Here is a 12,853-nt window from a genome sequence, read left to right as displayed (position 1 = left end):
GGGGGGGAGGGTTAGGTTTAGGGTGCGGGGAGGGGGAGGCTAGGTTTAGGCACTAGGTAGGGAGGGTTAGGGGTAGTAGAAGGATTGGATACCTACCGACAGGTGTTTGTATCCTGTACCCAACCTTGTAAAATAATATTATGTAGACCAGGGGTCTTCAAACTTGGCCCTCCAGCTGCTGTGGAACTACACATCCCAGCATGCACTGCCACCTTTTTGATATAACAGCATGCTAAAACTATGTGCAGTGCATGCTGGGATGTGTAGTTCCACAGCATCTGGAGGGCCAAGTTTGAATACACCTGATGTAGACTATGCATATTTAAGTATTTCTGCAAATAATCGTACATATTTCTTTTCCACAAATACTGTCAATAGACATCTCTTCCTCTGCTTCCCTTGACCAAAATTACTGAGAGATTACAACCTTGATTAAAAAAATAGTATAAAATCTCTAAAACCACTGGACAGATTTTGATGCAGTTTTCACTTTTCTATAGAGCATTTGTTGAGGAAGGCTTAGGTGTATGACACATTAATGTATGACAAAAGGGAGCCAAGCAGTGACGATTGTAGTGAAGCAAGTCAATGAAAAACCGTCCATCAGATCGCTTTCTTGGCTTACGCTGCCTAAACCGTTAAAGATATATCACAACAATGGATTTTATTGTATACCATGTACAGATTGATACGTATTATCCGGTTTCTCCAGAAAAATTTATGCAAGCCCTGTTTACTGTTACAAAATTTAAGTTTTTCCCTTTTTACCATTACTATTTAATTGTGTAGGCTGATTTTCTCATGGACAACTTATTTTGGCCCTTTTTTGTGTCACGTCAAAACTAAATATTTTCGTGTTGATATCAGGAAGGAAAACTACGAATGTCATCTACAAGGCAATTTTATAAGACATCGTTGTAAATTCAAACTTGCTCCCATGTGAAGCCAAAGCGGGTCGCTAGTAAATAAGTAAAAAAATGATGCTGTAATTGTATAAGATGGTTCCTTTTGATATTTCAAGAATTTCCACCATCTCATTCAAAATTCTGTTGGTTACTTACTTTTACTTTGCATTACAGAATGCACAGAAGGTGCGCTCTCTGTAACAAAAGGAATTCTATGGGATAGGGGTGACCATTAATGGTTAGCAACCACTGATTGTCTGGTGGTGAGTAGTTTCACCATTGATGGGTAGCCACTAATTGTAAAAAACAAGTGGTTGATCCCTGATTTTAAAAGTCAGATAGAGGTAATAGGGAACCGCTATTGGTAAAACACACACATATCTGGGAAATACAGATTACTGTGCTTCCTGTGGCTAGCTATCCCTGACCCTTTTTTAAAATTAAAAATGATCACTGTTTTCAAAGCTGTTTTGATCAAGCAAAATTAACTGGGTATGAGTATAAAGTTCCTGTTCATTTGTCCACTCCAATTTTGTCCTGATTGATTGGCTCAGTGCAGTCCATCCTTCTTCACAGATTGGCCACACTGCTCAAACATCTGCTAGGATTGGTCCAGTATTCCAAGTGATTGTTTGAATTTATAGCAGAGATGAAAACTGGTTTTGGTTCTATTTAGAGATCACGTTACTGCATTGTAAATGTACACATCTATTCTTATATGGTATCTGAGTGACCATCTCTACTACAGAGGAATATGCAACTATTATCAGCAATAAACGCTTCTCTTCCTTAAAAAATATGCATATAAAAGCTAAACCTCTATTCCACTCCCTGGCGCTCCTGGTTTTAAACCAAGTACCCCATGGCAATGCCCCCTGCTACCCTGTAGTCCTATTTCAAAGTAAGCAATCAGGAGAAACCAGCCACAGTCACCATCAAATAGGTACTGCAGCAACTATAATCGACACCCATAATTAAGTGGTTCATGCTTCAGTGAAGAAGCCTAATGGTGACAGAAATGACTTTCCAACAACTGGTGAGCAGCTAACATGTATTTTTGGTGTGTCTGGTGAGTATCACCTGTAGGAGGGGGCTGGTTACTCTGACGGTAAAGGTTGCCTTAAGGTAAAAAACAATAACCACAGATGATTTGACAAAAACAATAGGGTAAGCTCATGTGGTCACAGTATGTAAATAGAAAAAAATTAAATACATTTTAGTAGTGTGCATTTCTACTAAGTCATCCAAATCACTGAACATAGTTACTGATTCACAATTTTGTTATAATACTAGCAATGGACATAGGTGGATGTGTTTGTCATCGGTTGAATTGGTTGAATGAGTATTTAGCTGCAGAAGCTCAGTAGCAGCTGCAGTATAAAATGAGACAGTAATGGTAGATGGTGTCACAGTATTGTGATGTCTTGGAAATGCCCGGACCTGCATCAGCTGTAATCTGATATTTTGAGAGTCAGTTTTAACACTGGCTAGGCTGCTCATGGCAAGGCAATGTGAATTACCGGAGCTTGATTAAGGCATGATAGTGGGTGCCCAATGGATGGGACATATAATTTCCGAAGTTGTGCGAACATTCCTCAAACTATGGTGTCATGGGAATACCTCATGGGAGGCATTGCCAACCACCATGGACAGCGCAGTGGCTGAACATGTGTGCTTAATGTTCATTACAAGCGACGTCTGGCCAGAATTGTCCGTAGTAACTGGCAAGCGACCACTGACTCAAATCACATCCACATTCAATGCAGGAGGTACTATATACATATCCAGCAAGTCAGTGCAGCATTCTTTAGCTTCCATGGGATATGAGAGCAGAAGACCCACAAGAGTGTCCCAGTCAAAGCACCTCACCTGGGCTCGTGACATTGTTAACTGGACCCTGGAGGACTGGCAATTTGCTTTGGTGGAGTTACGATTCCAGTTGTTTCTGGCTGCTGGTAGGGTGTGGCACAGTCCCCATAACTCCATGGACCCCAGTTATCAACAAGGCACTGTGCAGGCTGGTGGTGGTTCCATAATGTTGTGGGGTGTGTTTACGTGGCATGGGTTGGTTCCACTTGTCTGCCTGAACACGTCATTGAACGGTAACCGCTACACTGCATTGCTTGAGGACCATTTACAGCTCTTTATGGACTTCATGTATCCTCACAACGATGGAATATATTCCAGCAGGATAATGCACCATGTCATCGGCCCCAAGTTGTCCAGAATTGGTTCGAAGAGCATTCTAGAAATTTCAAACAAATGGTGTGGCCACCTCGTTCACCAAGCTATGAACCCAATCGAGCATTTATGGGATATGGTGGAGCGGTCCATTCACGCACAAGAACCTGCAGCTACCTTTATCAGGGAGTTGTTGAAGGCTATCCAGACGGCATGGTTCAACATTTCTCCAGAGTTCTTCTAACCACTTGTGTAATTGATGCCACATCAAGTATCTGCACTTCACCAGGCTAGAGGGTGCCCTACACTACACTATACTAGGCATCAATCCCATGACTTTTGGCACTTACACTTTAGTGGAAATGACTGAATGTGCAGATGAGTTAAGCATTAGCAATAGCCATTGAGTAGACAGGGGAACTTGATCAGGAGCTTGATGATATAGTTGTACAATAAAATTCAACTGCCTCCAGTACATTGCAAGCATATTTTGAGTTATGTTCAAGGATGAGAAATGCTTATAAAGTGAGTTTAATAATAAAGTGCAGTTTTTCATTACCCTAGTTAAACAATTAAACTGTTTAGAATATATTTTTTTACCTGTTTTCACCTGTAGCTCTATATAACTGTGAGCTACATGTTGATGATGTTTATCTCTCTCAAAGAGAAAACAGCAGTAGCCACCACCATTCACTTCTGAGATATTCCTAAGAGTCCAATGAAACACTTTGCTGTGCAAAGGAGCTGCTTTGTGATGGCTGTTATCTGTCACGTTCTGGAAATGTTTTTTCTCACTGCAGTCCGGGTTTCTTTCCTTAATTAAAGTCCAGTGTATGTTCAGATGGTGGTGCTGATCCTTTGGATGTATAGTGATGGTACATGTAAGGTTTACATCCTGTCCTTTAGGACAAATGTACTTTGAATGCAGGGCAGAAACTGTGTACGCTGCTATCTGATCTGCAGGAGGAAAACAAGAGAACAAAGGCTATTGTCATTTCAAATAGTAGAACTTTGTGTTTCTAGAACATCTGGAGAAATGAAAACACTACTTCATGTCAATGTCTATAAGAAATAGACGTTGTGTTGTTACATTGAAAGCAATGTCATTTCCACCTATATACTGTACAACCGTAAATTAAACCACTTGAAGTTTGTGAAAAAGGACACTTATAAGTACAGTACTTCATTTAACAAGATTTGTTCCGCTGACCTAATCCAACCAGTCGTAAAGCTACAGAATACTCATTCACACAGGTGCTTAGGAAAGGTAGCAAGACTGTTCTGAGGTTATCTACATACTTAAAATTTGATGATAATGTCAGAATAGGAGATTTCTAGAAAATAACAGTTGACATTTTAAAAACAACATAACTGCGTATGGTTTTATGGCCTAATCTGTTTCCTCCATTAACAAACCAGATTTTTACATATACGCAGGAAACACTGAACTCTAATCACACATACTGTACATGTAATGTATTATAGTTAGGGATGAGCGGGTTCGGTTCCCTGAGAACCGAACCCACCCGAACTTCGGGGATCCGGGGCGATCCGAGCCCAAGCTCGGATCTCCCTGTCTGCCCCGGATCCCTCTCCCGAGGCAAAACCTCGAGATCTGCTGTCGGATCTCGAGGTTTTGCCTCGAGCGGCCATTTTAAAAAAAATGCCTTTGCCTTTAATGGGCAAAGTGCTGATTGGCTGACAGAGCCGTCTGTCACGGCTCTCAGCCAATCAGCATTATGGTGCTCATTTGCATGTAGCACGGACTCGTGAGATCCGTGCTACATGCATCTGTGTGATTGACAGTGACACAGAGCACAGATGGGTCAGTGAGACCCGTCTGTGCTGCTGTGTATTTCAATGACACAGATGCACGCACGGACCAGGAGATCCGTGCTACTTGCATCTGTGTCATTGACACAGAGCACTAACGGGTCCGTGAGACCCGTCTGTGCTGCTGTGGTAAAAAAAAAAAAAAAAAACCTGTGTAAAAAGAGAAAAAAATGGCGTGCCCCCCCCAAAAAAGAGCAACCAGCCCCGGGCATTAGTGACCCAGTGCTGGGTGTGCTTAAATACAGGGGACAAACGACATAGGGGTCCCCTGTACTTAAACACAACCGGCACTGGGCTAGTCAGAACCAGAGCTGGTTGCCAAAATACGGGGGACAAACGACGTAGGGGTCCCCCGTATTCTGCGCAACCAGCTCTGGGCTCTGATCCGGTCCTGGTTCTGGAAATACAGGGGAAAAAAATGAGTAGGGTTCCCCTGTATGTTCCAGAACCAGCACTGGACTTTTTCTAGCGGGGGGCTGATGCCACAGCCAGGGGAGCCCTTTCACCGGGCCCCCCAGCCGCAGCATCAGCCCTGACCGCTAGTCAGCCCAGGCCGGGGATCCCTGGAGAGCTGGGGACCCCCCCAATAAAGGGGTCACCCTCTCCAGGGCTCCCCAGGCCCATGCTGATAGCCCGGGGCTATCCCCGCCACCCCTGGTGGCGGTGGGTGGCGGGTTGATTGTGTGGTGTGGTGTAAATAAAGAATATCAAACATTGTCTTTACAAGTAGAACTGCAAGTCCCAGCAAGCCTGCCCCGCATGCTGGTACTTGGAGAACCACAAGTACCAGCATGCAGGGCATTAAGGGCCCACTAGTACCTGTAGTTCACCTGTAAAAAAATGTTTAAAAAAAACACAGGACACACACACCGTGACAGTATAAGTTTATTAAACATACATACACACACACACACACACATGTACACATACTCACCTATGTAACCCTGTAGCATCGGTCCACTTGTCCGGTAAAGTATCCATAGGGGACCTGTGAAAAAAAAACATACTCACCATCTCCTATGCGAGGTTCTGTCCTCTTCGTTCCAAAGTAGGCATCCCCGGACTTGGCAAAAAAAAAAAAACGAAAACGCGATCCACGAACTTAGTACCGTTCTATAGAACGGTACTTCCCGAATGAGAGCTTAGCGGCGGGGTATCACCATGGAAACCCCGCTGCTAAGCGTTCATTGGCTGAGAGAGGCCATCTCCCGTCTCTCTCAGCCAATGAACGGCTCCCTCCATTGTAGTCAATGCTGGGAGCCGCAAGGTTATTAAAGTTTACCCTGAGGTTCCCACCATTGACTACAATGGAGGGAGCCGTTCATTGGCTGAGAGACGGGAGATGACCTCTCTCAGCCAATGAACGCTTAGCAGCGGGGTTTCCATGGTGATACCCCGCCGCTAAGCTCTCATTCGGGAAGTACCGTTCTATAGAACGGTACTAAGTTCGTGGATCGCGTTTTCGTTTTTTTTTTTTGCCAAGTCCGGGGATGCCTACTTTGGAACGAAGAGGACAGAACCTCGCATAGGAGATGGTGAGTATGTTTTTTTTCACAGGTCCCCTAGGGATACTTTACCGGACAAGTGGACCGATGCTACAGGTTACATAGGTGAGTATGTGTACATGTGTGTGTGTGTGTATGTATGTTTAATAAACTTATACTGTCACGGTGTGTGTGTCCTGTGTTTTTTTAAACAATTTTTTTACAGGTGAACTACAGGTACTAGTGGGCCCTTAATGCCCTGCATGCTGGTACTTGTGGTTCTCCAAGTACCAGCATGCAGGGCAGGCTAGCTGGGACTTGCAGTTCTACTTGTAAAGACAATGTTTGATATTCTTTATTTACACCACACCACACAATCAACCCGCCACCCACCACCACCAGGGGTGGCGGGGATAGCCCCGGGCTATCAGCCTGGGCCTGGGGTGCCCTGGAGAGGGTGACCCCTTTATTGGGGGGGTCCCCAGCTCTCCAGGGATCCCCGGCCTGGGCTGACTAGCGGTCAGGGTTGATGCTGCGGCTGGGGGGCCCGGTGAAAGGGCTCCCCTGGCTGTGGCATCAGCCCCCCGCTAGAAAAAGTCCAGTGCTGGTTCTGGAACATACAGGGGAACCCTACTCAGTTTTTGTCCCCTATATTTCCAGAACCAGGACCGGATCAGAGCCCAGAGCTGGTTGCGCAGAATACAGGGGACCCCTACGTCGTTTGTCCCCCATATTTTGGCAACCAGCGCTGGTTCTGACTAGCCCGGTGCTGGTTGTGCTTAAGTACAGGGGACCCCTACGTCGTTTGTCCCCTGTATTTAAGCACACCCAGCACTGGGTTACTAATGCCCGGGGCTGGTTGCTCTTTTTTGGGGGGGTGCACGCCATTTTTTTCTTTTTTTACACAGGTTTTTTTTTTTTTTTTTACCACAGCAGCACAGACGGGTCTCACGGACCTGTCATTGCTCTGTGCCAATCACACAGATGCATGTAGCACGGATCTCCCGGGTTCGTGCTACATGCAAATGGGCACCATAACGCTGATTGGCTTCCTGTCTGCCACTGCAGTGCCACTCCTAGATGGGCCACGTGTTTGTGCCGCCCCCTTGTGTCGCTTAGCATAGTCATCCAGCTTCCTCGGTACAACCTTTTGGCCTAAAAACAATATTGTGAGGTGTGAGGTGTTCAGAATAGAGTGGAAATGAGTGGAAATTAATGTTATTGGGGTTATTAATAGCGTAGGAACAAAAAAAGGCCCATTTATGTGATTTTAGCGTTTTTTTTTATTTTTTAAGAAAAAATCCAGATCCAAAACACAAAACCCAGAACCCAAAACACGGAAGGGTGGTTTTGGCAAAACCAATCCAGATCCAAAACACGAAGAAAGATCCAGATCCAAAACCAAAACACAAAACACGAAAAGTGTCCGGTGCACACCCCTAATTATAGTTGTAAAGTTGTTATTTTTTTTAAATTACCCTGAAGTAGATTGTATACTTGCACTGAGAAGACTAAACACACCATTAAAATATGTACCACATGGTATGATGTGACACTCTGTGCTCAGATCTGTCTGTGCATCCTGTTTACCAGAAGCAGATGTCGCTGTATTCTGATTTTGTGGTTTAACACAGGATCTTGTTTTATCAACACCACAAGGTGCAGAAGAATGAAACGGTGACCAACAGGTATCGTTCTCTGATCAGCAGTATCGGTTTTTATATGATTCACAATACTGCACTTCATGGCTACATGGCAAAGAACACTCAGCATTATCAGCCGGACCATTCATGATATTTGACAGAGCAATTGCTTACTCATTTGTGGTATTAAGATAGCGACATTTCTAAAGGTATACATATGGTATACAATCGGTAAGCCGGCTGCCTTAATACCGGCAGCCAGCTTCCCGACTGTCATATCCCGGCGAGGAATGAAATGCCGGGTGTCTAGATGTAGACTTAGGCCGGGGGGACTTAGGGTTAGGCTAGGGGGAGGGCGGGTTAGGGTTAGGCACCCCCGGGGGGTACTTAGGGTTAGGCACCCCCCTGGGGACTTAGGTTTAGGCAACGGGGAAGGGGGGGTTCGGGTTAGGCACTTAGAGGGGGGATTAGGGTTAGGCACTTGGGGGGGGAGGTTAGGGTTAGGCACCTGTAAGGAGGGTTAGGGGGTTAGGTTAGTTAGTACTTACCTATCCACGATCGGGATTTCCAGCGCTGTCGGGCTTCCGCTGCCGGGAACTCTGCGGCCGGCGGTTTTTCATACCGATTCCATACATATATTTAACATCCTTATTTATTTTTTTATCTACAGGTAGAAAATCCACAGACTTGCTAGTAAAGTCAGTGAAGTAAGTCTACTAGGGCAGCTTTAGTCTGTGGCTATGCAAATATGCATCTCAATGCTTAGCAGGAGTGGTTTACATCAGTGACGGAACTACAGGTGGTGGCGACGCTATGCGGCCCAGAGGTGAGGAGGACCTGCACCTATAGTTCTTCCGTCCGGTTTATATATTTTAACTACTTGCCTGCTGTGGTCACATCAGATACGGCCATGCCACCCACGTTGGGTTTTCTCTAGCACGGTCGCATCTGATGTGACCATGTCAGAAATGCCCACCGGTGGCTGCTGCAAGCTAAGCTTCCACCAGCTACCAGGCTCAGCACACCCGGCCGGCAACCTCACAGCCAGGGTACAGAAGGGTGATCTAAAACAATTCTCCACTAGCGGCTACAGGAAGACAATCTCCTGCAGCTTGAGCTCAGGGCAGCCACGGGTAACTCTCCATGGCCAGCCAGACTGTGATTGGTGATCCTAACAGGATCATTCTGAGGCTGAGCTCCCTGCTGCAGCCGAACCTCCAGTAACAGTATATCCCCCCTCTCCTAGGCAGCTCTGCCAAAGTGATGGGCGATCTTCAGGAATATCCCTGCTGCTGGCTTAAAATTGTATAAACATTAGCTATTTAGACTTAATTCAGTGTAATTGTATTAACAAATTTGCACATTTGTTTAAAAAAAATATATACTGAATCACGATAAAGTAGCTATCAGTGGAGTCATCATGGGGGAGTGGGCCGCACCCAGGTGTCACACTCTGAGGGGGTGACTCCAAATATGCTGGCTTCTGTGCAGTAAGAGGAGTCGGATGCTGCAGTGTGACATTTTCCTGCTGCACCCGGCTCTTGTCACAGAAGAGGAGCAGACAGTGCTGACAGCCCAGTCTCTGGGGGCAGCCCAGCATCTCCAGCGATGCTGGGCTGCCCTTTAGTGATGTTATCGGGATCCCGCGAGGCCAAGCCCCCTTTATTTAGACCATATCCCCCTTTCGGCCAAGCGCACCTGGTGTCACTGGACCCGGTGAAGCTTCTGGTAGCTATTATGTACATAACATGATAATATGAAAAAATTCATAATTTATGGGACATTTTTGGAAAGAATATTAGCCAGTAAAATGATTAAAGCGTGAATTGTAGTATGGAAGGAAAATAACTTACTCTCTTTGAAAATGATCAAATCTGCTTGTTATTGTAACTTCACTCAAAATAGCAGGGTATTTTATTCCAGGGTCAGCAAACAATGAAGCACAGGGCAACTGCACACAAGACTGGGGCCCCAACATTAATTTAAGATAATAACTTTTTTATTGTTTAAGTTTCGTATTTTCTCTATTTTTCTATTTTGTATTCACAATTAAAAAAAAAAAAAAAACATTTCACATGAGCAACTGCAGATAGGTAAACAATTACATTGGAGCTATATAACAGTTTAAAAGTGAAGGAGCCCAGAAAACAGTAACTAAGTGTTAAAATGTAAAAAAAAAAAATGAAAAATAATATATGTAATAGGAAATATTGCCTTAGTAAATCTGGGGTCTATTTGGCTAGTTACCTGGAAATGGCTATAATACCTCTTTTCCACCAAAAACCCAGGTCCGACCTGGGTTTACAGACATGGTTCTAACCCAGGTCAGACCCCGTTTACACAGCACCATCGATCTGGGTTATTCTCAGGTCAGCCCCGTTCACACTGAACCTGGGTCTGTCCTGCTAAACTTGTGAGGTCATAAAAAGTGGGAGATGAATGCTCCACAACCACCAATCAGCTCATTTTAGGCATGACCGAGGTCGGATAACTGGGTTGCGCCGTTTACACTGCACCATTACCCAGGTCCATCCTGGGTCCGGCCCTGGTAGCTACCTAGGTTGGATTGCTGGGTCACTTGACCCGAGTTATTTTTCAGGGACCCTTGTACACTGAGCTGCGACCCGGGTAGAAGCAACAAAAACCCAGGTTTTTGCTCTGGTATAAAATGGGTATCAGTGAGTCAGTCTCTATCCTGTAGAGCAGAGGTTCTCAAACTCGGTCCTCAGGACCCCACACAGGTCATATTTTCCAGGTCACCCAGCAGGTGCACAGGTGTATTCATTACTCACCGATTTTAAAAGTTCCACTGGTGGAGCTAATTATCTCACGTGTGATTCTGTAAGGAGACCTGGAAAACATGAACTGTTTGGAGTCCTGAGGTCCAAATTTGAAAACCTGTGCTGTAGAGGTTAAAACAGGCTGCTCAGGAAGCTAAGTTAGACATGCATAAAGGTTGTCTGAAACTGTTTGTGGTTTATGACCATCCAAATATATCATCTTTAAGTGTAAACGTGTGGTGAGAATACAGTTTGTGTAATAAATGGGTGTAAATTATTAAATTACTGTTGGCCAGTGGTTTTCAACTCCAGTCCTCAAGTACCACCTGCAGGTCATGTATTGTGGATCTCTTTCATCATACACAGGTGAATTAATCTGAAGTTTGTAATTATCTCACCTGCTTCCACAGACAGAAATCCTCAAAACATGACCTGTTAGGTAAACCACGGAATTAGTTTATAAAGGCCTATTTATAAAGCATGTTTTCATAAAATTATGTAGAAACTGCAATTTCTGCATAATTGTATGAATCGTTGCCATTTGTCAACAGGCTAATGCAGGAGGTTTCACGGAAATCTCCTTCAGAATGCTATTCAACTCTGCCGACCACAGTCCCCATTATTATCAATGGGGACTACGGTCTGCCCCTTTTGTACCAAACTCTAAAAAAACAATGCTTTTCAGAGTTAGGCCCCATAGGTTTATAGTATACCATCCTTAGATGGTATAAACCACTTTAAGCGGTAAATTTACTAAAGTGAGAGTTTTTAGAAGTGGAGATGTTGCCCATAGCAACCAATCAGATTCTACTTAATAGTTAACTAGCACCTTCTAGCAGATAATAGCTAGAATCTGATTGGTTGCTATGGGCAACATCTCCATTTCTAAAAAAAAACTCACTTTAGTAAATTTACCCCTTAAGGTGCATACACACACAACGATTTTTTGAACGATTATAGTTAACGATATAGTTTATAATTCAATCATTGTAAAAATCGTACACTTTCTGAGTTAAAACGATGAACGATTATCGTTCATGCGCGTTCACGTTTGTAGTTCAGTCAGACTGACCAACTGAACGATTTTCATTAAGGGAATATGCAAAAATCGTTTGTAGTTCCAAAAAATCGTTCATTACACTTTAAAAAATCTGACCGATAATCTGACAGAAAATCGTTCATAAAATCATTGGTAACAAAATCGTTGTGTGTATGCAGCTTCAGACTGTGGAGGCATATTCGCAGGAGAGGGATGTTGCCCGTATGCTGGTACTTGTGGTTCTCCAAGTACCAGTATGTGTGGGAGGCTTGGTGGGATGTCAAGTTCCACAGCTAAAGACAATATTAACACTTCTATTTTACACAATGCATTTACACTCAACCCGGCACCCAACGGCCAGAGGTGCCGGTGATAGCATCGGGCTATCAGCCTAGGCCTGGGGTGCCCTGGAGAGGGGGGACCTCTCTATTGGGGGTCCCCACCTCCCCAGGGATCCTGGGCTGACTAGCGGTCAGGGGTAATGCTTTGGCCGGGGAAACCGGTGATAGGGTTTCCTTGGATGTGGCATTACCCCCCTGCTAGAAAGAGTCCGGTGCGGGTTATGGAATTTACAGGGGACCCTACTCGTTTTGTCCCCTGATTTTCCACAACCAGGACTGCCTCAGAAAAGCCCTTTGCTGGTACTTAATATACAGGCACACCGTACGCATTTTGGTCCCTGCATTTTTAGAACCAGGACAGGCTTTTAATAGCCCTTAAAAAGCGCACCTGCAATCCAAAAAAAGCCTCACCCCTACTTGCAGACCCCCCCAAAAGTTTATTTTGCTAGTTTTTAAGTGTGTGCCCCCACTTTTCACTTTTTGCCCCCTTTTTCTAAGTAATTTCTAGGGGTGCTCCTCTATTTTTTTTTTTTTTTTTGGGGGGGGGGGGGGGGGGGGTTTACGCAGATATCCTTTGGGGGCCTGTCCCGAGGGTGCAGAGTGGTTTCCCCACCATTGCACCTTAAATCGCGATTTTGCACTTTTCT

General features: G+C 44.6%; 2 protein-coding genes across 4 annotated transcripts in view; one reads left to right on the top strand and one right to left on the bottom strand.

Annotated features, from left to right (window-relative positions):
- The window catches only part of CDH23 (cadherin related 23), a 1,221,584-nt gene that overhangs the window by 981,523 nt on the left and 227,208 nt on the right, over window positions 1-12,853 (top strand). The window lies entirely within an intron of this gene.
- Window positions 1-12,853, bottom strand: part of VSIR (V-set immunoregulatory receptor) — a 63,992-nt gene that overhangs the window by 12,703 nt on the left and 38,436 nt on the right. For all 3 annotated transcript variants that reach the window (XM_088472190.1, XM_088472191.1, XM_088472192.1), the window contains exon 2: window positions 3,687-4,043. In XM_088472190.1, coding sequence (XP_088328316.1) covers window positions 3,687-4,043 — 357 coding nt within the window. The remainder of the gene's footprint in view (window positions 1-3,686; window positions 4,044-12,853) is intronic.

This window comes from Taudactylus pleione, unplaced genomic scaffold (assembly GCF_031769625.1).
Source record: "Taudactylus pleione unplaced genomic scaffold, aTauple2 ptg000121l, whole genome shotgun sequence".
Classification (NCBI taxonomy): domain Eukaryota; kingdom Metazoa; phylum Chordata; class Amphibia; order Anura; family Myobatrachidae; genus Taudactylus; species Taudactylus pleione.
The sequence above is the reverse complement of the archived record's forward strand: the minus strand, read 5'-3'. Positions and strand labels throughout refer to the sequence as shown.